General features: G+C 39.4%; 1 protein-coding gene across 1 annotated transcript in view; it reads right to left on the bottom strand.

The window, feature by feature from the left end:
* Positions 1–5,144: 5,144 nt before the first annotated feature.
* Positions 5,145–25,248, bottom strand: part of LOC126353796 (nucleolar protein 14 homolog) — a 61,120-nt gene continuing 41,016 nt past the window's right edge. The window contains exons 9-15 of the mRNA XM_050002891.1: positions 24,153–24,337; positions 23,480–23,647; positions 23,230–23,394; positions 22,973–23,142; positions 22,543–22,881; positions 18,255–18,410; positions 5,145–5,826 (exon numbers count right to left, since the gene is read on the bottom strand). Of these exons, the coding sequence (XP_049858848.1) occupies positions 5,718–5,826; positions 18,255–18,410; positions 22,543–22,881; positions 22,973–23,142; positions 23,230–23,394; positions 23,480–23,647; positions 24,153–24,337 (1,292 nt within the window). The 3' untranslated portion in view covers positions 5,145–5,717. The remainder of the gene's footprint in view (positions 5,827–18,254; positions 18,411–22,542; positions 22,882–22,972; positions 23,143–23,229; positions 23,395–23,479; positions 23,648–24,152; positions 24,338–25,248) is intronic.

Genomic DNA, 25,248 nt, shown 5'->3' on the forward strand with positions numbered 1-25,248 from the left:
ATATATTGCACAAACACAGCGTAAAGACGATTTTCAAACCGACGAGGAAGATAAAAGTGTGTCTTAGATCGGCAAAGGAGAAAAGGACCAACTCGCAATGTCGGGAATATACCGTATACCATTCACATGTGGAAACGTTTATGTCGGAATGACTGGATGATCAATCAACACCAGGATCAAAGAACATAAGTGACATTGCAGGTTGGGGCAGGTGGAAAAATTGGCCGTGGCAGAGCACACACTGCGAGACCAACCATGTAATAAAATTCGCCGACACGGAAGTTCTGGCTGAAGAGAAGTGCTTGTTCAAAGAAGTTGTAGAAATACAAAAACAAGAGAAACATTTTCAACAAGAAAGAGGAAAGCCTTAAGGTAAACAGATCCTGGTTTCCCGTACTGCACGGAACGACCATTGCTGGTAGCAAGAGGAGAGCCGTACCGGAAATGACTGAGGAGAAGCCCACGGACGTAGGCGCGCCAGGTACATATAGTCTGCAGCCACGAGCTCGGCTCCAGTTCACCACCAGCAATGGAGGGTGAAGCTTTGACAATGCCAACCATTTGTGCTGGTGAAATGTCAGTAAAATCATTAGATGAATGTCAGCCAAAGAAACTGATACAGAAGCCAATAGGCTGTTTGTCAGCAAGTGGCCACTAAAGCCTTAACAATTTTGTACAAATTAATAATATTAAGCATTGCTATGAGGCAAAGGCAAGAAACAATAATGATACAGAAGTTCAGTAGGGATCTAAACTAACCATAATTCTCAAAATCAGCAAATCTGTGACAATTTTTTTGCTGTATGTAGAATGCAAGTAATCAGGTTCATGACTGGATTCTCATCCAGAAATTTCTGTTTAAACTAAGCTGTTTCAAAAACTATGCAACAGAAAGAGAAATATTCATGCAAGTGTGTGACTGGTGTGCTAGCCCTCACTTGGTTAAATTACATTTGGCACGGTCAATCAATTGCCTTCACGGACATTGGCAATATTTCCATCTGGACTTATTATTCAGTAGTACATTTTTATGAGCTCTGCCCTCCCTTTTGCAGATAGACTAGACCAAATTCTATCCTGCTGCTCAAGCTTTCTAGCGAATGAGTTCACTGAAAAGACATAGGAGACAAAGTGGGGGCAGATAATCTATCTTACTCAGCAGGGTGGAATATCACTCTTGCCATTACCTATCTATACTATAAGCTTCACTTTCTCTTGTGCTATGGAACCTAGCCTGTTTTGTTCTTCCAGTTACTTAACCAAAGAGACAATTAACACATTCCTGGTGACATCTTGTAGAATTATCCCCTTCCTGGAAAGCAGTACACTGAGAGTGGAGTTTCAGATACTCCGAATCAGGATACGAGTTCAAATCTTTCAATTCCTGCAGTTCCCACTTGGAAATACACATGCTGATGAAAAAGTTATGCAGCTGGAAGAAATATTTTGATGTAGATACAACTCTTACACATATGTACCAACAGCAGGAATGTAAATGGTTATTGCTCCAATCATCTTTAACTGTTATCACAGCAATCATGCTTCAGTGCTGTCACCACACACGATATTATCAGTTCTGACAAGCCACATAATGGCAAGTGTGCACCGTGGAAGACAAAAAAAGAATACCACATGCTCATGCAAGATATTACCACAGAGTTTAAAAGGGCTGTCATTCTGGGTTCGCATCTGGCTGGCTAGTTAAATATTGAAACATCCTTGCATTTATGTGTTCACCTCAGACAATGGTCTGATATTAGACTGAATTTGAATAAGACGCAAAAAGTGTGTTGGGAAGGTTCTGGCTGACTGAACCTGATTGCACAAAAGGAGGAATTCCCCATCACACAGCAGCACATTGTAGTGCTTCCACATCTACACCTTCTAAGGCGTAAAGTCAAGTGCCAGCATGTCAGTTGGGAACGACAGGTAAGAGAAGGCTGTGAGAAGAGATCAGCCAATCGCTCCACTCACTGACTGACCTCCCTTCCAGGACGACAATGTGATAGCAGCAGTCCCTATGTGAAGATGACATAAGTTCCACATCTGACTGGTTGCGGCTCACTTGGATGGCAGTTTCAAGATTAGCCACTTTGACAGCAGTTCAGGAAAAACTTTTGTCAGTTAAAGATCAGCAGTTACTGCAAAGAATGATTACTTCGTATGTAACCCTTTGCTTGCAAAATGTGTGTAGTTGCCAAAGTTAAATATCTATAATTTTTTATTGTAATAAAACTCATTAATACAAGTTGTTTGATTGTTTTTCTAGTGAACCAAGTCAGCAGTATTCCTAGACACAACAAGATTGACGCTGAGGATGGACAAATACGACTGGTCGGCAGTCAGTGGGTGATGTCTGAAGTGGTCACTGTAATATGTAGATATCTACTAATACCACTATTGCTGGTCCCTCTTCTATCACAAGTGAGGTAGATTATTCCTACACATCAGTCACGGGCCTGAAGATGGCATAATTAATTGCCGAAACTGGTTGCCAAATAATATAAGGTTGAAAATAGACAGCTGAAAGGTGTTTAATTTGACATCATTTCCTATGACCAGGTTGTAGACTCCCTAGCTAATTATTATGACCAATAAGTGAATGTGGTGGCAGCTATTCTAGTTCAGTATGATTCAGGTGCTGTAGTGGCTGATAAATTTGAGAGGCCACCAAATTTTCAGGTTCTCTAACCAGGCACCTACATCAGTGAATAGAATTAAGTCATGCCCTCAGTGCTATTCATGGCACAAACGCCAAGATTGCCCATCCAGGCATGCACAGTGTTATGCTTGAGGCTAGAAAGGTCAAGTACAATCTGCATGTTTGCAACGGAACAAACACAATAATTCTGCCCGCTCACACAAATCTAGTCACAGGGCCCAACTAATCAATGCAATGTAGTCAAAGCCTGCTGCAGCCACTAGCAAAACTAGCAAGCAAACAGTTTCTTTAGTGCTATGTCAGTCCCACAAACTTTTTGTTCATTTGGATCTTGATGGAAAATGGGAACACATATGAACTGTTAGGCCTGTCTAAAACTAGCACGCACCTGGCGGCTTATAATGGACAAGACATTCCTGTTCTCAGAAAATGTACTTTGCCTGCCATGTATCACTCACGTGCATGAACTATGACGTTCACTGTGCTACAATCACGCAATTTTGAGAACATATTTGGTCTCGATTCACTTGATCTGTTTCGCTTTCAAATTCAGAACAAGTTGTTGTCAGTGACTGCATTCACTGCCAAAGACAGAATAGCTAGATCGCTGAAAGAATTCCCTGAACTCTTTTCTGAAGGTTTAGCCAAGGCTAACAGTTTTGTTGCACATATTATAATGGAAGACAACGTTCAGCCAAAATTTTGCAAGGTCAGAACTATTCCCATTGCATTACAGGACAAAATGGCTGCTGAACTTCAAGAATTGCAAGATAGCACAGCTTTGTGCCCATACAAGATAATCAATGGACAGATCGACTGGTTTTGCTCCAAGTCACATGTGCTTCTGAGTTGGCTTTAAGTCTACAGTCAAACCTCAAACTGTGATTGATACTCATCCACTGCCACGCACAGAGGATCTCTTGGACACACAAAAACTGATTTGTGCAATGCATATCTTCAAATACCACTAGATGAATAATCTCAAACCGTGTGCGTTGTGAACACTCATTTGGGCTTGTTCAAGTATTTGTGTTTGCCTTTTGGCAGTGTTTCTGCACCTGTCATTTCCCAATGGTATTTGGAACAGCTGACTGGTTATGTACCAAACTATTTGGACGATATTACCATAGCAGGTCATACACCTAAAGAACACATTACAACTTTGCGTGTTTTGTTTCTTTTGTTATCTGGTGCAGGACTAAAGTGTAGATTGGAGAAGTGTGATTTTTTTAAAGCTGAGTTGCAGTATCTTGGTCATGTCATAAACAGTCAAGGTGTGCATCCTCTTCAGTCACCTTTGTTAGCCATATGTGACCTGCCAGTTTCTCACAACGTCACAGAATCGCAGTCAGTCTCAGGGAAATTGAACTATTATATTCAGTTCATACCAAATGCTGCACAAATTTCAGCTCCATTGCATCGCTTGAGTCGCAAGAATGTCCCCTTTGTTTGGACAGAGGAGTGCCAAGAAGCTTTTCAAATACTTAAGAGATATATTGCTCAGTGATCGACGCCTGGTTCACTTTCATCCTGAAAAACCAGTTGTGTTGCAAGTTGACACTTCTTCTTATGGAATCGGCGAAGTGCTTTTGCACAGAATTGGTGATAATGACAGGCCTATTGCTTTTGCATTTAAAGTGTGGTCCAAAGCGCGTGCAACTATTCACAAATAGAGAAAGAGGCTTTGGTTATTGTGTATGGTGTTACCAAATTCCATGACTATTTGTATGGCAGAAAATGCTACTTAGTAATGGATCATAAGCTACTGCAGTCCTTGTTTCATCTGATGAAGCCAGTTCCTGTATGAACTGTCCAAAAATTGCAAAGATTGGCTCTTTTGTTGTCTCAACAGCAGTATAAGGTTGTGTATTGTCCAACAGCTCAACATGGTAATGCGGACGTACTTACATATCTTCTGATTGGCCCTGATACAGACTTTGACACTTCCGATGCATCTTCTTGTCACATCGATGTTCACAATTCTGAATTGCTTCAATCCTCACCTCTGAACAATAGGAAAATTGCACATGTAAGTAAGCAGATTCAGATTTGGACTTTTGCTAAAATACATTCGCACATCTTGGCCTCACTCACTGCAAACTCTGTACTGTGCAGATTCTTTGCATGTTGGCATAGCTTCGCTATATGTTAAGGTGGGATTCTTGTTTAAAATGACAGTGGACCATCACGAGTTGATTCCTAAAGTTTTGCAAAAAGACATGTTACAGTTACTTCACCAAGGACACTGGGGGATTGTTTGCACAAAACAGTTAGGGCATCGACACTGTCGTGGCAGGGTATGGACACCCAAATAGAAGAGATAATGTCACAGCGTCACATGCATGTGCAGAAACACTTGCCATTTGTCCCTTTCCACACATTAAACAAAATATCAATTTTACACAATAACCTAACAAATGATAAACTGATGGTGACAAGTGTGTAAGGGAAACATAACAGAAATAAGAGACTTGGGCTATAATAAAAATATAAGTACAATCCATTTTTATTTAATATATACATATTAAATTACAAAATGTCTTACAGTATTTACAATTATTTGCACTGTCAAAGTCTTATTGATACAGCTCAACAGCACTTTATCCAGTATTGTGATAAATTCCTATGGCGCAATCATTTCAGGATGATTAACCTGCTCAAGTTCTATTACTCTCTCTTCTCTGTCTCGCTCTCAAACACACACACACACACACACACACACACACACACACACACACACACACAGGGAGGGAGAGAGAGAGAGAGAGAGAGAGAGAGAGAGAGAGAGAGAGAAATTTTCACAAAATTTCAACAGCAAAGACGTGCAGGGTTTTACACAGTTGACGTATTAACATTCCAGGCTATATAATTTCACGTTAGTAAATTTATCGGTAAAAAGAGCTTCTCCAAGATGTTCTTTTATAACACAAAGTAGGATGACAGCTGTACTCTTGGTTTTAATAGCAGCACATTTCAAATTTTCACAGGCTTCTTCTGAAATCTGTCACACATTGCAACACTGATGCCACAAAGATGTGGCATTATGTTCTTCTATTCAATGTCTACGACCGGCTTCCTTTTTCCTCTTCAGAAGATTAAGTTCCCCCTGTTGCATAGCTGCACTACCAAAAATTTCCTTAACCTTCTCTTTGCGTTCCAGGTCACTACAAACAAACATTTTTCATTGAAAAACAACTTTTATTAAAAATCTGTTCAAATAATTAATCAATACACTGCACAGAATCCGTATGATAAATAATCAGAAAAGCAATCTAGTAAGTGTTCACAACAGAGGCAGCAAGACTGCAACAGTAAGATTACAGCTGTCCATAACACTCAATTATCATCATCACAGCTCCCTTACAAATATGATTGAGCTGCAAAGTTTCACTCACTAGACAAAATATGTATGTATTGTACCATTTGCTAAAGCATTAGTGGCAAATTACTATGCTGTGATATCGATTAATATTATTACATCAGAAAACAAACATCACACTCAAAGAGGGAAATGCAAACACTAAACAGTGATTTACTGGGAGGATTCTAGGAAGGCATGGCTGTTCAATAAGTACATAACTTATAGGATGCAAATGAGATGCCCACATGATACATCAACAAGTAATACTCACCTGTCTGGCATCTATATCAGGATGGATTGAAAGAAGAAGGCACAAAAGTTTAATCTAAAATTTCAGGATTTGTGACCGCTTCATTTGGTAGATACACACATATTGCAGGGCACATAGTATACTGCAACGGATGCTGGACAAGAAATGTATCACACTGTGTGTTAAGGATTGACCTAAATATTTTGAGCATCCACATTTCAAGAAATTCTGAATGCACATTGCTTGCACCTCACATAAGCTATTGTGATAAACTTACAAAAATTGTGACATGTGGAACCATACAACAGTTACACACCGATGATAACTATGAACAGACTGAAAAGTGGAGAGAGTAATTACGGGTATTAGGTACCCAATGCCATACATCAAGTGCTTACAGTGTATGAATTAAGATGTAGGAGTTACACTTTCTAACACTATAGTCATTGTAGAAAACCTAGTACATGTGGGGGAAAAAAGGACAAAAATTTTGTTTATTATCACATAAGGAGGTGTAATAAAAAACCATCAATAACAGAAGGTAATTCTTAATGTTTTGATCTTTGCAACTTTTCTTCAAAAGCTCAGAGACAAATGTATTTATTATTTATTTAATCTTATAAATGTTTCTCTAAGTAAATGTGCATAAATGTAAGATAATGCTTATCACAAAAAGAAAAAAAAACAACTGTTTCTGATTACATATTTAGTAGCAAACCTTTTGGGCACCTTAAATCAAGTAGATACTTAGCAGTTATACTAAGAAGCAATACAAAATGGGACAGTCACATAATATCAGTAACAGAGAAGGTGAATGGTAGGCTTGGATTTCTTGGAAGACCTGTTGAAAAATACAATGCATCTATAAAAATAACCACATACATGGTGCTTGTGTGACCAATTCAAGAGGACTCTCACAGTGTTTGGGAGTTCTTATCAAACAGATGTCAAATGAATTCAGATATGCTACTAGGATATTAACAGTTTGGCAAAGACCATATGAAAGTGTAACAAAATTGCTTAGGGCACTTAAATGTGAAGAAAGACGATCCAGTTCTAGAAACAACCTGGAAGGTAAATCTAGGGAACTGCATCTGAAGTAGATGTGTGATCATTATGTTGCCACCATTACATATCTTGCATAGGGATTATAAGAATAAGATCAGAGAGATTAGGGAATGCACAGAAGTACACAGGTAGTCATGTTTCCCTCACTGAATATGCGAGACAGCACCTCCTGAAATGTTAATTACATGGTCGGTATTTTCTTGATACAGAAATGTTGAAAATCAAGGAAAATCCATTTTTCAAATTCAGTTAAAATGAATGATGCAATGGCAAAAGACACTACTGCAACCTTAACATCACACCTCCACCCCATCCTCCAGCCAACCAAAGCAATGCAAAACACGTTCATCAAAGCCAAAAGCATCACACAAAGTATGATAATGTAGATCTGATGAATCAAGTGAATGTTATAGAGAGATTGTGTGAAAATGTAGAGCACACAGGGCAATGCCATTAAACAAGTCGACGACTTTAAAAGTACATTGCATTGAGTGAAGAAAACATTGTCTTTCACGAGCTGTCAAAAACTGCTGCTGTTGTTGGTATTAACAATTAATTATAATTTAAACACTGGGCTTTATTATGAGTACCTAGAATGGTAATGAACAGACATAATATGTAAAACTAACAGAAATGTCCCTACTCTGCAAAAAACTGTGGCTTGAGCAAATATTTTAAGTAGGTCTTTTTATAAGTTCTGTCTTTCCTAACATGTCAAAGTGTACACTGACAGTTGTGAGAGAATGCTTACCTACTTGCCTTAAGAATCATCGCCTATTAACAATGACAATGTCACCATTATTATGCTACATTATTCATTTTCTTTTTAATTTCCAACCTGAAGACAACTTCAACAGTACCATTGCTCTTAAGTACAGAAGACCCCCTCACCAACCATAAGAGTACTTTTTATGTATTATATAGTGATTGCAATTGTGAGATGTAATTAAGTTAAAAGAAATTTTTATTAATAGCAACAAATTCCACAAAGAAATAAAGGTCTTTGAAGACGACTTTGTAAGATGTCAGGTTATCTACTTCGTAGAACATTCTTGCTGCTTGTTCAACTTAAGCCTCAATATTAAAAAAGTTAATTCTGCAGATTAACAGGGAGTGAAAGAATACCAAACCAGATAACATTAGTTTGTTTGCAGGTTAACACAAAAAGAGTACAAAACATGCCAAATCATGCTTTGTGATCAGCTTATGTGTGTACTGATTACACTTTAGCTTGTAATCCACCTGAAAAAAGATAACATTAGAGTCTGGTGTGATACTGGTCATTATATGGACCACATGGAAAGACAACAACTGACAGTGACAGCAAGCTACATCAACTACACTGTTTTTGAAGGAACTGTCCCAGCAACAATGTAAATGGTTTAGAGAAACAGCACAAAATCTAAACTGTGATGGTTAGTTGAGGATCTGAACTGCACGTCCCCTGAAAACGAGTCCAGAGCCTTAAACAATGTGGCACATTGTTCAGTGGGGCCTCCCTTCCATCTCATGTCCTCTTTGTTTAGATTGTAAATGGCAAGCTTCCCCCAACTATTTCCTGCTCCTGAAAAACGAACCTATCATTCTAAAGACGAAGAGAACACTGTGAGTTATACCTCCTTAAATGTAATATGAGATTTGGAAAATTAGGTAAATTATTTTTGTTAACAAGAAATCCTGCTGCACAGCCTTTCATTTGTTGGGTTAAAATATCCCATTATTATTTTGCATAGCTTTGGTTATGCAACAATTTTAAAGTGATTGTCTGAAGGACAAAACAGCCATTTGTTGATTGGTTGAAAGAGCAAAAAGAGGACTAACATGCTACAAGTCAAGTAATGGGGTAAAATGTTTTATTCTATGATGATGATGATGATGATGATGATGATGTCATTCATTATATGCCAACATTATCCTTTATTTTATTTTTTTATTTAACTTTTGTTTAATTTTGATGAATGTTATGCCACCCCTGAATGAAATGTCATAAATGCTCAACTCTAACCGAAGTATGTCCTCATAGTGGGCTATACTATGGTAAGTCATCTTTTTCTTCTTTCAACCAAATATCAATACAAAAACAACATAATATTAATTTTAACACAGCCGAAATTACACAAAAGTGGATGCAAAATAAAGGGATATATTAATCAACCAATAGCAGTTAATCTGACAAAGTGTTGTCATTCAGAAAATTTGTTGGCCCTTAATTAATATGGTTGGTTGTTCATCATTATAGTTTTGGAACAGTTCTTTAATATCTTTGGAAGGCCATTTATGCAGACCAAGTAACGAATATTGCAGGTCGCAATAACACCTCATTCTGACTTAAAGTCAATTTTGAAGGCAAAACACAAACCACAGAAGGGAATTATATTAATGTCATAAGATTATAGTTTCCCAAATAGAATCTTATGACCAAGACCATAATAAAATTCTGACAGTCATTAATTATGATCCTGTTATGTATATATTCTTTTATTGTCAAAATCCAAAGAACAGGGAAATTTTATCATCAACATTTCATCACTATTAGTTATTTCTCTTGCATTCAAATCACTGAAAGGGATTGAATTAAAAAACAAGTTTATAACAGTTGCTGTAGTAGTACAGTGCTATTCCACTTCTTACTGTGGCAAAAACACAAAGATGAATCATAACTATTTCATCAGTGCTATCTGACAAAGAAAAATGTGTGTGAAATCTTATGGGAATCTGACAAAGAAGTAGCATCAAAGCTCCCAAAAACAACAAATCGTTCCTCCAACTCTGCAATAATGTATTGTCTTTCTCCAGGCATGCCCAACAGGCTACTAGTACAAGGGCTATCCACAAAGTACATTACGTTTTGGAATTAAAAATAAATAAAGTATTGGAATTTTTTTTATTATATACAGATGAAAGCCACACTTCAATACTACTTTTCCACATAGTTGCCATTTAAATTAAGGCCCTTATAGTAGCGGTGGACGAGCTTGGAAATTCCTTCGTCGTAAAATTCGGCCGCCTGCGCCTTCAACCACGTGCTTACCTCTTCTTGAAGCTGTGCGTCATCATCAAAACGCTGCATAGCCAACCACTTCTTCATTGCTGGGAATAAGTGGAAGTCGCTCGGTGCCAGGTCGGGACTGTACAGCGAATGAGGAAACAACTCCCACTTAAAAGATTCGAGAACTTCACGAGTGGCATTTGCCGTGTGGGCCCGGGCGTTGTCATGAATCAGCAAGATCTTTGAGCCCAACTTTCCCCTGCGCATGTTTTGTATTGCTCTTCTGAGGTTGTGCAGAGTTTTGCAATACCTTTGAGAGTTTATTGTAATGCCTCTTTCCAGGAAATCCACAAAAATCGTATTGCTACCAGGTTACTGATTAACCAAGTGGTTGAAGGCGTAGGCGGCCGAATTTTACGACGAAGGAATTTCCAAGCTCGTCCATCGCTATAAGTGCCTTAATTTAAATGGCAACTATGTAGGAAAGTAGTATTGAAGTGTGGCTTTCATCTATATATAATAAAAAAATTTCCAATACTTTATTTATTTTTAATTCCAAAACGTAATGTACTTTGTGGATATCCCTCGTATATCTAAGAAATTGTAAGTTCCTTTACCCACACAGGGTATTGCAGGAGGTTTTGTAAATATTTTAGGGAGTGGTAGTAGAGATTAATTCAAACATTCTATATAACAGGTGTCCAATTTTTACTGGTTAGAGAGACACAGCAAGTTACAGACACAGATTTTCAATTCATGTGTTGGTACTCCAGTTGCTATGGGTTAATTTCTGAATCAATATTTTTGTTTTGAAGTTAAAGCTGCGAAGTAGTGCTTGTGTTTACTTAATTGAGCTTTTCGGTTGTGATTATGATTTGTTGGTCAGTTCTACTTTAATGTTTAAAAATATTTACAAAGTCTGAGTATGCCAATATACTGCAGCTGCTTGTAGAGAATATGGTAGAGCCTTCCCTAACCACATTTACATTATGTTGGTACACAAGTTTGTAGTGTTTCTGTTATGCATGTTGGTATTCCAGTTCCTAAGGGTTTATTTATCAATTTTCATTTCTTATTTGAGGTTCACTATTGCTATTTGAGTTTACATATTGTCATCTGGAGATAGCGAGTGGAGCTGTGGACACTACAACATGGGGTGCAATGTGACATTTCCAAAAGCAGAGAAGAAACATTTGCACTGTGTACGGAGATAATGCCATTGGACTGAGCATGGTGAGATAATGGTTTTCTTGTTTTAAGGAGGATCATATTGACATTAGTGACTCTCTCTATTCAGGAAGATCTCCAAGATTTTATGATGATCATTTAAACATATTAATCCACAATGATCCATGTCAGTGTACTCAGAATTGGCAAATATAAATGAACTGTGATCATTCCATCATTGTTACATGCAATGAGGAAGGTTTAAAAACCAGATGTATGGTTACCACATGCTCCAAGTCAAAATCACAAAAATTTGTGCATCTCTGCTTGCTTGTGGTCAACTGGATCATGAACAACACCAACCATTCCTATCCTCTATCACTACTGGTGACAAGAAATGGTGTATTTATGTTAACGTATGGTAAAGAAGAGGATGGTTGAGCCCAAAAAAGCACAAATTCCCCGTATAAAGACTTGATCACATCCAAAAAGATAAGGTTACACATCTATTGAAACAGCGACAGTGTGGCGTGTCCAAGAACAACAGCAGGAATACTGTGTGGAGTGATGCTTTTCAACAATATCGCCTACCTGCACTCTGCTAGACTGACAAAAAAACACTATACAGCAGTTGTGTAGGGAAATCATCCCACAAAGATGTTATTCACTGGATCTTGCGCCCTCAGATTTTCACCTTTTCTGCTCTCAATTCGACAACCTTCAAAAAACTTCCTTTCCAGATGAAAATGGATTCCAAAAGTGGCTTGATGAGTTCTTTGCCTCAAAAGTATGCGAGTTCTACAGTGCGGAATCGAAAAGTTACCCCAGTGTTAGCAGACTGTTGCAATTAGTGAAGGAGAATATATTACTGATCACTAAATTCTGTGTTATGGATGCACAAAAGTGTTTACCAACAATGAAAAGAAACTATTGCATGAACACGACTGTCAGACAACATGTGAGGGACCCAGTGGAGGAATGGAAAGTGCCTAGCTGTGAAGATCTTTAGAAATCGCAAGAATAACATGTGGTTTGCTATGCTAAATTCATTGGTGATGGTGATTCCAGTTCATTGAAATCAGTTACTGGCAGCAGGGCCTATAATGACCTAACACAACAAACATCAAAATGCGTCCGTCATGTACAGTAAAATCTGGTAGAAGTTCTCTACTGAAAAAACTGAAGATGGCAAGACTATTAGGGGACATATGACGAGATAAAACAATCAATCAGCTAAATGAATACTATGACAAAGCCACTAGAAAGAATACAAATAACCTGGATGGAACTAGTAAAGCAGTATTGGCAATGTTTCTCCACAACACATCAAGTGATGAGAAGCCACTATACAACTTGTGTTCAATTGACAGGTGTACATACTAAAAAGCCAAGGCAGTAGGAACTGAAAGTACCCATAATAAAGCCACTATGTAGAGATCTAGCACATCCTCATCTTCTGAATAAATGTCTCACTGTAATAACCCAAATCATAAATGAGTCTTTCAACAATGTTGTATGGACCAAGGTGCCCAAAAACGTATTTGTGGGCTTGAAAGCACTGAAGATAGGGGTCACATATGCTATGATCACCTTAAATAATGAAAATGCAGGCAGAGTAAAGGATCTGATACAATTTGGAATTCAGTCTGGCCATAATAAAGAAGCAATCTTACAAGAACCGGAGATACAGCGAGTCTCCCAGGCAGAAATTATGGTCAAAACTAGAACAGAAGCAACAAGATTCCTCAGATGAAGAAAGGGACTACATTTGGTGGATCCTCAAGAAGATAATAGATCACAAAGCTGGAAAGTTTTAGGCTGTCTCCTCACTCAATATTGGGTTTTCCTATTTCTGAAAAACTCCTTTTTTTGCAAATGTTTCCCATTATCTCTGAAACTACTTAAGCTCAGCAGCCATAAACAGTATCATGTGGGGCTAGGTTGCATTTTTGTGTGTGTGTGTGTGTGTGTGTGTGTGTGTGTGTGTGTGTGTGTTTTGTCTAGTTCCAACACAATGAGAATGATTAAAATGAACACACACACTCATTTGCAGAAAATTGAAAACACGTTTTAGCAGCCGACTCCTCTAACTCCGCACTGTAAGTTGTAACTACTGGCTCGCTGTTGCAACACTAGAGGCAGAACAGAAAGCAGAAAAGTCGTCCACAAATAAGGAGCACTGTACAGGACTCCTTACCATAGACATGATACTGTTTATGGCTAGGGCAAAGGGGGTAATCCTTAAAACACTCACCTGAGGAACACCATTCTCCTGCTAAAAACAATCTGACAGAGAGTCACTAACTCGGGTCCTAATAAACTGCTGATACAGGGACGACCATATGAAGATGGGGAGGTGCCCATGAAAGCCCCATTGATTCAGTTGGGCGAGAATACAGTGTCTCCATGTAGTATTGTGCGCCTTATTGATATGAAAAATATATCAATACAGTGATGGTTACATAGGAAAGACTACTGAATAGCCGCCTCAAGCAGAGTCAGGTTGTCAACAGTGGAACGAAATCTCCGGAATCCACACTAAGACTGGTTAAGGAGTTGCCTGGTCTCTAACAGCCAGACCAGACGATGGTTAACAATTAACTCCAGTGTCTTTCCTATGCAGTTCATTAAGGTGATACTCCTGTAACTAATGGGATAAGTGTGGTTCTTTCCTGGTTTTAGGAGAGGTATGAGAATTGCCTCCTTCTACAAGTTGGGTAAATTGCCTGTCTGCCATATAAAATTAAAACATTTGACGAGGATTTCCTTTGACACTGCTGGCAAATATCAAAGCATGCAGTGCTGGATTTGGTTGTGACTGGGTGCAGTGTCACGAGTCTCAGACAGGCTGATTCGATCTTCCACATGGAGAAAGAAGAGCTGTAGGCCTCAGAACAGTCAGATCCGAAGTCCAACTTGCCCCTCTCTATATTTGCACGACAGCGAGAAAATGCCAGATCCTGGCTTACATCAACTGTATTTTGTGCAAAATGTTAGGCCAGTGTCTGAGCGATGTCTCTAAGTGTCATTTGGAGACATCCCTATTGCAGCACAGTTGCTGTCAGTGAATGACTGTTTACTGGAAATCCTCTGGATGGCTATCCATACTTTTGTAGAACAAGTGGAGTGGTTGATGGAGTCCAAGAATGCTAGCCATGGTCATTTTTTACTCCCCTTAATGGAGTATCGAGCCTTGGCTCTTACGACTCGAAAGGCTGTGAGGTTGTCTGTTGTTCGGCAGCATTTAAACTGTTGAAGAGCCACATGCCTATCACAGATGGCCGAATGACATGCATCTCTCCACCAAGGTACAGTTCGCTTCCTCAGACGACCTAGAGACAGTGGAATGGATAGGCCAGTAGCATGAGGTATCACACGCGTGATGTGGTCCACGCATTCCTGGATGCTGGTGTGGTTTTCAAACACAGCCAAAGGCTGAGGAAAGCCCTATTAGCCCTGCTGATCATCCATTTTGGTAGCTTCCATTCCAGCAATCCTCCATCCTGTAGGTGGACAGTGGGAAATGATCACTCGAATTAAGGTCTTCAGTCGTTTCCCACTGTGCTGAGTGTGCATGGGCTAGAGAGGGGAAAGAGAGGTTAGTGTTGGAAAATGACCCAGTAGCAGCCGAGAAATGTGTGGGACTGCCTGTGTTAAGGCTGCATATTTCCTGAGACATCATGAGATTCTCCAACACTCGATCCCTGGGGGCAAGTATAGTTTGAGTCCCATATTACGTCATGGGCATTGAAACCATCCAGTAGGATAAACGGGCAGGGGAGTTGTTCAATAATGCCTGCAAGAGCCTCAAAGTATATTGCATTTTGCAGAGGTAAGTACAGGGAGCAGAGAGTGATTGTCAAACTTACATGAACAGCAATGGCTACTGCTTTAAGGTCAGTAACTTAGGAGAGAGCAGAGGTATGGTGTGTGTTACTGACAAAGCAACATCTCCCTTGGCTCATTCCTCAGTCAGGTCACCCTTACAGTGGAGGGTACAGCCCCGTAGCACAGGGGCATCAGTAACTTTGAAGTGAATTTCCTATAAACACAAGCACAGGGACTTGGTCTGTGTCAGGAGTTTCAGTTCCTCTGCGAGTCCTGAACCCATTCATGTTCCACTATAGTACGGGAGCCATTTATCATGGTCGTCTCTCCGCCAGGGAGGGCAGCTCACAATGGTTGGAGCAATTGTTAGGGCAAGATGGTTGCTCTGGGAAGATTCGTCAACCATTGGCTCTGAAGCAGAAGCAGAAGAGTCATCAAGTCAAATGTCATCGACATGGTCTGACGGTCTATTGCCTGTTTAATACAGTGATAGAAGCTTCCCATTTGCTTTCTTGGCCTGGGAGGGCTTTGTACGAACTGCCGCAACAGCAGCAGAGGCAGTGCTGGACTTTTTACAATACTCTGCCTTTGCAGGTAATGTGAGCTCTGCAAAGGTGGTAACTGCGGCTTTCTATGATGTTCTTGGAGAGGCTATGGGCTCACAAATAACAGCAGCTTGACAAGTACACTGACAAACACAGGTACTAGTGCTGACACCAGCAACCTCCGTTTGTGTAGAACCACTGGCTGCCAAAATAGGCTTTATAAGGGTGCTGGACTTTTTACAATACTCTGCCTTTGCAGGTAATGTGAGCTCTGCAAAGGTGGTAACTGCGGCTTTCTATGATGTTCTTGGAGAGGCTATGGGCTCACAAATAACAGCAGCTTGACAAGTACACTGACAAACACAGGTACTAGTGCTGACACCAGCAACCTCCGTTTGTGTAGAACCACTGGCTGCCAAAATAGGCTTTATAAGGGTGAAAGCAAAAGATGTAGAATGTGGGAGGCTGCATGGCCTTATAGATCTCTTGTTGTCTCCATATGAGACACATTTCAGTCTCAATCGCCTGTACCTACCGCTCTTCAAGGAAGACACTGCAATCCCTACTTCAGTCAGGGTGATCCCCAAAGCAATTTACACACTTTGGAGGGGAGAAGCAGCCAATGTCATCAAGGGCGGCCTTGCAACATCTGCCACAAGTGGTGTGCCCAAAGTGCTGGCACTTAACAGCGCAATGGGTTAGAGACATACGACTGTACACTTATATGAAGAAAACCACCTTGGTATGCCCTGGGAGTTCATTGCTATTGAAGGTAAGGATGAAGGATTCAGATTTTGTGAGATCCCCATCCATCCCTTTCAATATATTTTGTACACCTTCGATCCACTCCTGAGCCCACTCATCCTTCAATTACTCCTTGGGAATGTAGACAAGATCTCTATAGATCACAACACCTTTGCTATAGTTCAAAGTGCTGTGGAGCTCTGTGTTGATGGCATATTCTCCAAGGCATTTAGCTTTTCGGAGGGGTGTTGCTTGTTAGGAACTAGCAGTTTCAACAAACAGCGTGCCATTTCGCAGTCGTTTGAGATTTCAATGAACCTACGATGCCCTCCAAACCTTTTTGAATAAACAAACGCAAAATCTTTTGAAACTTCCCTCTTTCGATTTCACAATTAAAAACACATTCTAACTGGCAGCATGCGTTCTGTTACTATTCATGGGCAAAGTCGTATAACCCCCGAGTCTGGAGGACTGTCTACACACGCCCTCTTATTTGATTGGGTGTTAGTACCTACCTGCGCCCCCCATTACACTGGGAGGTAAGAGAAGAAAATGGTTCACATGGCTCCTAGCACTATGGGACTTAACTTCTGAGCTCATCAGTCCCCTTGAACTTAGAACTACTTAAACCTAACTAATCTAAGGACAGCACACATCCATGCCTGAGGCAGGATTTGAACCTGCGACCATAGTGGTCGCGCGGTTCCAGACTGTAGTGCCTAGAACCGCTCGGCTACCCTGGCCTGCTAAAAGAAGAAACTTCAAGGATCCATCTCAGTCCCACGAGCAGCTAGGGAAATAAAAGTCCCTCAAGACAGAGCCCCGCATGCCTAGACAAGCCTTATACAACTGACGTGCGGCAGGTTCCCCAGAGGTTGCCCACTAACAACTGTTCCACCTCAACAGCCACATCTCATCAGTGCACAGCACACCTTGAGATTGAGGTTGGTATTTTTTTTTTAATAGAGGTTTATTCCATCCTCATGATCCAGGCAGTAAAGCCAAGATCACCATTCCCTGAGACAGATAACATTCCACCGTTGTGCAACATGATGGTTGCTGAAGCATGCCCGCAGCTTACGGAGACAGGGGACTGGGGGCATTTAGCAGTCTCCATCTCAGGAACCCCGGGGTCGCCATGCCCATACCCAGCAAACAAGTGCTGAGTCCCTGAGGGCGTAATTGACAGTGGTGTTATGTGGGTCTACAATGGTAGAGATATTCCACTCATAGTTTGATCATTAAAAATATATATATATTTTTAAGAAATCACATAAATTTTTAAAGGTCTTCATTTAAAAAAAACTCATCTCACCCTGAATGTATAAGTATGACTCTATATCCTGGAAAAGTTTTTGTTTATTACCTTGGATAGTTCCCAAGAAAACGGGACATAAATATGTTAAATTTAACATTATCAGGATATGTCATTGATACTCCCTCTAAGTATGTCATGGAGTAAATTGTGCTAGTTACAAAGCAAACACATTATAAGAACAATTGCTGTCAAATAAAGGAAAAACTGAGTTTAAAATGACTTCCTCATTGTTTTCCATAACAAACAGCTTACTGCACTGGCAATTGTAGATTCCAATGTTAACATAAACTTTTATTGTTATTATTAAAAATGGGGTACATACCTCTTAAGTGTCTGTTTCAGCTTGACCTTTGTCAAGAACGCACGGTCTCGCCGAATCTCCCTAACAGCTCCTTTCAGTTCACGGCGATATTTGTGCAGCAATTTTTCACGTTCCTGCTTCTCTGGTCCCATAGGTCGACGGCGCTTGCAGTCAAACCTGTTAATGCCATAAAAAAAATTATTTGTACAAAAGGACCACAAATAAAGCAATATGTTAAACAATGAGGAGGACAACTAAAATAAAATTTACACATGACAGTATTCCATCTGTCAATCTATACACAAAATATGAAAAAAGTAGGAGGAAGACACACACTAAAGGATTCTATCTGATATACAGAACCATGAGAACCACTTCATCTCAGCTACAAACTAATCATCATCATCATCATCAGCAGCAGCAGCAGCAGCAGCAGCAGCACCAGCACCAGTGCCACCAGTAGCGGCACCATTAGCCATTTAACATCCACTCCTACACACAGGACATCTCTAGGCCTGCATTATGGAATTGAGCAGAACGCATCCCCACTGCTCCTGTGTGTTTTCTACTGTCATTACCACCTTGGATTAAGAACCACAAAAGTAGGTTATTTACAAGGAAGAGACCTGGAGATACCAGACGGTTTCATGTTACATATTGGTAAAACAAAAAATTCTGAAACCAGATCATGAACTGGCAAAATGACTGATACAACGGGCTCACTTTTTGAGCTGTCTTCTTTCTTGTGCAAGTATACAGCAGTAAAGCAAACTTTGAACTTAGGAGTATCTGGAAGTAGTAAACTTAAAAAACACTACTGGTCTTGCAAAGCCACTGATAGTCAGTTTTCCTTATTCCCAATTTACAACTGTAATAAAACAAGTACCTTCCAATAACAAGTTTTCATTACAGTACGGCTCATACTTGTTTAATGGGCCAGGGCAGTTTCCACATTCTCAAAAACTCAGATTTCGCAGATGCAGATTCCACTTGCTTCAAACAGCTCCATTTGACAGCTCCCATATTGTGCTCTTAATATACTAGCTAATTCTGGTCACGATTATGCTGTCTGATGTTACCAATTCACATCCATCATTTTGAACGGACCTCACAACATGAAAACATCTGCCTGACCGTCAAGAGTCTAGACATAAAGCAGCCAAACTGTTGAATGCAACATTCAATGAATGTGAATAGCATTGTTTATACTGATCTGTAATGTGGTTTTCAAAAAAGAGAACATATTAAGCTCAACTGCAGCAATAACAAAAAAAGGCATCACAATTGCCATTCTTTTGGTTTTCTAAGGACCCTGGGAAGTACGAAACATCAAATTACAGTATTCTTTAATTACAATTCTGTTGTAACCAACAGAACAGAGTGAATGTTTCTCTTTAAGAACAAGAAATGCCTAGTATGCAGTAGAGGTCATACAATTAGGAAAAAGATAATGCATATCCACACATAACGTCATGTTTTCTTTGTTACACTTTTGAGTTAAGCAAGTTTATGAATGCGGAAAATAAACTGGTGTGAAATGCAATACCTAGATTACTTGATGATGAAGTAATTAATTTAACAGAATGTAAATAATTTAGGAGTAGAGGGGACCACTCACCAAACAACAGAAACATTGATTCGTTGACAGGCAGATACAAAAGACAAAGAAAACTTGTTAGCTTTCGAAATGAATCCTTTGTTGAGCTAGAGTATGGGTGTGGGTGCACCCACTAAAAACCAAGCGCGCACACACACACAAAGAGGTAGGGTTCGTGTGTGTGTGTGTGTGTGTGTGTGTGTGTGTGTGTGTGTGTGTGTGTGTTCCTGCTATTCTGTGAATGGAGAATTATTTACATGTTGGAAAACCTAATGATGTGTCAGAATGTGCAACTCATTAGACATCCTAATGGCTGCAAAGCAGAACGAAATGACAAATGGTGAGTTGATCCTTTCTACATGTGAAAGTACATGTGTACGCTTCTTATGCATGAAATGCTGTGTTTACATTCTCTTGTTTTCAACATGATAATGTTGCAAACTCTCAGGAATGATGGAAAAGGCTAAATGTATCAATTTGAAGTAAGGGTCTCTGTAAATTACAGGAATCATATTTTATAAGCAAAAATCATTCCAATACCTTTGACAATGGAATATGTGTACCACTACTGTAGTTGTTTATAGGGTATGTGACTTTCAGAGCCTAAAGCAAGAAAAAAAATTCTAGTATGCATAAGACCTAAAATGCACTAGGCCATGGGCACTTGTTCAGTAGAATTGACGAATTTCATAGCAGTGAAGATGAATAAGTGCTCATACCTCTTAAGGTGGCATTTAAGAGCCCAATGTTACTGGACATTTTTCTTGTTTTGGTCCATACTACCACCTCTGAAAGTTGCCTACCCTACAGTCAACAGTACTGGTACATGTATTGCAATGTCAGCGATATCAGAACAATTTTCGCATATAAGTTTCAGCTCTGTTTCTGGATCAGAATTCCTTACCTCAACTCGATACATTTACCCTTCCCCATCACCCCTGAAAGTCTGTAGCATATTCACAGAATTACCCTGAACTTAATTTAGAAAGTAATTGTTCATAAATATGATGTAGTTTATGTCAGTTCTTTCATGGGTTTTGGCTCTGTTTATTTTATGATAATTCGCATCGCTTGATATTTTAAAAACACTTAGGATAATAAAATATAACTATTTTGTGAATTAGAAAGAAAGTGAATTAAAAACAAATATTATTCTTGTGGCAAGAGCGTTCTCTACATCGCAGCTGTTTTCGAAGGAATGAGTGTGACAAAAGGAATGAGTGTGACAACTTTACACTATCCGCAACTATGACATGTATTATGATGCTAACGGTTAACTTCTAATATACAAGGGAAGATCAGAAATTAACACACAATAATTGTATTACCAAAAGATTTAATCGCAAAGGAACTTATATCTTTTAAGTACTTGTCTACATAGTCACTAATGTTCGCAACAGATTTCTCCCACTGTGGTACCAGATTCAGTATGGTCTGCTCATACAAGACCGTTTGGTTTGAGTACAGCCAGCCATCAATGGACTGCTGATTTCATTTCCGCATCTTTCACAAAGTGATGGCTGGCCAGGAAGTTCTTCATGGGACAAAACAGATGAAAATTTGATGGTGCGAAGCCCAGACTATATGGTGGATGCTGGAGCACAAACAGGAGCAGCAACGTGGTGGACAGTGTTGTCATGATGAAGTTTTAAACTGTCGGCATTAATGTTGTGGAATTTGTCACGAAGGGCATGACTCAACTTGACCAAAGCTTTAGTGTGGGCCACAGCATTAATGGCAGTCCTGTGTTATACAAAGTCCACCAATGTATCTCCCAGAAGTCTGTCACAAGCACTTTCCTAGTAGACTGAGACAATGTGATTTTTTTTACTTACTTATTTATTTTTTTGGGGGGGGGGGGGGGGCTGCATGCTTCCACTCAGAGTGTCATGTTTCACTGGCCATTTTGTTGTCTGACATGTTCTTAGGCACTCAGCATGAACTAACTTAACAAAATTTCAATGTCTCATGAACAATATAGGACATCACATCACAGAAAATGTTGAACTGTTGTGATACGGTTCGCAGGTGCACATGCCTCTTGTTGAAAAATGCTACCTCAATGGCTCCTTACATTCTGCAGGGTTGCAGCTGTTCCTGGTCGGCCAGAGCATTGCAAATTGGTAAGGTTCAGACGGCCCTCTTAGAAGAATGCACACAACCTGGAGACACTGCTAGAGTCAATACAGACAGCCCCCATACAAGCTTTGCATGTCCCTGTGAATTTCACTCGGTACATGCCCTTTGGCCCCAATATTGAATTTCACTTCACTGCTCTTCACAAGCCAGTAACAGCAAAATGTGTGTCATATATGTTTTGTGGTTCTTCAGGCTTCTCTTGCAACAGCTATATGTGAAAACAAATTACCCTCTGTAGCACAAACTTCCAACTATATTGTTATGAAATATCAACATTCCACCTGCAATACCACGGGAGAAAAAAAAGTATTGTGCATTACCTTCCAATACTCTCTTGTAAGTGTTAAAAAGGAAGTGGAAATTTCATATAACTTTGAATTTTTCCTGAGGAAAAAAAATGCCAAACGGAGCTATTTGTATAAATAACATGGTATTAAAGAACCAACCAACCAATCACTGGTCTCAATGACTCATCCTAAAAACACTCTTGGCTGATTAGATGAATGCTCTTAAGTGAACATACTAGCTTAATATAATAAACTTTCTGTAAGTTACTCAGTGTAAAATACTTACACCTGTTCAACTTTTGGCTCGTAGAGTCTAAGAGCTTTTGGTTTCTTCTTTTCAAATATCAGATGGCAGATCTTCTTCACAGACATCTTCTCAATTTTATCATGCAGATTACTAATATCGTCTTTTAGATCAGGTGGGAACTGCTCAGTATTTAGATGATTAATCAGCACTGATACAGGTTTGAATATTTCAAAACTACTGGCTAATGGCTCTAGATTCTGCTGAAATGCACTCAATAATTTTACTGATGTCCAAAGAGCTCGTATTTTGAAGTTGTCGTCAATTGTAGCATCCTCCAACAAATCAGAGAGATTCATTTTGTGGTTTGCAACGAAGTCCCTGTAATGACAACTCAGTGTACTTTAATTATGGAAAAACACTTCAATGTAAACAGGAAAAATCTCATATGCATTAAAGTGGTGGTACTTACTCTGTCTTAAAATCTTCCGACAGTATTAATAGTCCACTTGCTTCTCCCTTACTTTTGAAAGGTGGAACTGGTCTTACAGACTTGTATGCACTTTTGTCAATAGACAAGTACAACACACCACAGAGGAAGTTTACAGCAGCTGGTGAGAATCTTTTGGAAAGAACCGAATACTGAAAAAAAATTATGAATAGACATGAATGAAAAGTGGAGTTTCACAACACTGGTCAATCCCCTTAGACTACTGTACGATACTGTACCTCCAGCAAGAGTGTGGTAATAAAAAGACCAGTGGCTACATCTCGTCTGCTCTGGATGCGCGATTCCCACAAAATCTGTTCCATAAAGATTATAGTAGGAGTAATGACAGGATGTCTGAAGTCTGATGTGGGAAACAGATGAGACACAAGCTTCAGGAATACTAACTGTAAATGTAACAAAAACAACATGTTAATGAATGAAAATATTAATTACAAGAACAGACTATTATTGCAGAAGTTTGGAACTCACTGTGTCACACCCAGGATACGTTCTCTTTGAATTTCGAAAATCTGTCTGCTTTTCTTTGATAACTTCAAGAACACTCTGTCCTGCACTAACTGGCGACATGTGTGTAAGGTCATATATGTGTGGAATCAGTCGATCAAGCACTGAAAAGCACTGTGGTGACTGCTGATCCTGCACACGAGAGAAACCAGTAAATATCATTTATATAAAATTTTAGATTAGTGCATTCTACAGACTTAATCACCAATTTGACAGCAGATATATTTATGAGAAGAGAAAATACTACCAAGAAGGCAAATTAAAGAGTCTTGCACTAAACAGGAAACATATGGGCAAGGGTTCTTGCTAGTAAATTGTGATGCAAGTCAAAGTACAATCCAGTACTACTACAATATACAAAAATGTCGATTTGGTGCCCTTGTCCAAGTTTGTTTGTTGCTTTAACACATTTCAGTATGAAATACTTTCTAGTCAATTAGTAAAAATTTTCATTCCAGTTTTTAACAGGAAGAAGAGCAGCATGTATAACAAGACTATATCATTAGTTTCAATAACAACATAAATACTGAATAGTGGTGCAAAGTGTCCTAACATTTTAATGCATTTGCTAATTGCATTAATCTAACAACACAGCAGATAATTATATACAGTAACAGCAATAATATTGAAGCTGAACCTCATCTGGTATTGCTGAGTCATTAATATGTTGTAACAAGAACTTCAATAGTTCCTGAAGTTTCTCTCGGTTTCCCTCTGCCAGACTAGGATGATTGCATTTCAGCATTCGTTCAATGATCACAGTCTGATGGTCCAGTCCCCAATGTGATAATGTATTTTGAAGATCATCATATGAGTCCGGCACTATAGAAATAAAACAAGTTTACTGGTTATTTGAAATCTATAAAAACTTACAATTGAAATATTACATAATCACACAAAAACACAGAAACCAATATCATTTTAAATAACAACTTACAGTCTAAAACTCCCACTTAAAACTGTGAACATTAACTGTAGCCAAGATAAGAGGAGAGGGGGTTGTACTTCCCAAAAACAGGTCACAAGTTAGGCAAGTAGTAAAATTAACTATTAATATTCTTATAAATGTCGTAAGGGCAGTCTCCTTCATATACAACACTATGGTGTTTAGAAACCTATTACACAGTTTGTCGGGCAAAACTCCAGTTTCAGTAATGAGATATGCTGTACATATTTCCCTACCCACCACGCTCCCAACACATAGTAGAACCAACACAACACTGAACTCCAGTATTTTCAGCCACAAGGAAGATATGGTGTGCCCGTGGTGTAGATGTAGTGTTACTCATCTGTAATCAAAACATTCTGGGTCCTCGTTCAATCCCTGCTTCTGCAAATTTGGAATAAAAATCATTAGCAATAGTGGCTGAAGACTTCCAGTATAAAATGTCACCCTCATTCTGCCAATGGCCTTGTCAAAGAAGTTGGAGAAGCAGGCCGAGTTTTAGGGCAACCTCTTGCCCTTGGGGTGGGAAACGCCCTTATAGGCTGGAGAATCAGCATTGATCAACAGCATGAGGATGCAGCGGGCAATGGACACCACTGTATTAAAGACAGACAACATTTACGCACACAACCTGTGACCTGCAATTGAAAAAATGTCATGACGATCTCTCCACTGACAAAACAATCCAGATTAGCCCCTTTTCATATCGTTGAGAGGGGACTGCCAGTGAGTAGGTAACTATGAGAAAAAAACTGTATAACAATCAAAAAGGTAACATTCTATGAGT

The sequence above is a fragment of the Schistocerca gregaria genome, chromosome 3, assembly GCF_023897955.1.
Source record: "Schistocerca gregaria isolate iqSchGreg1 chromosome 3, iqSchGreg1.2, whole genome shotgun sequence".
NCBI lineage: Eukaryota > Metazoa > Arthropoda > Insecta > Orthoptera > Acrididae > Schistocerca > Schistocerca gregaria.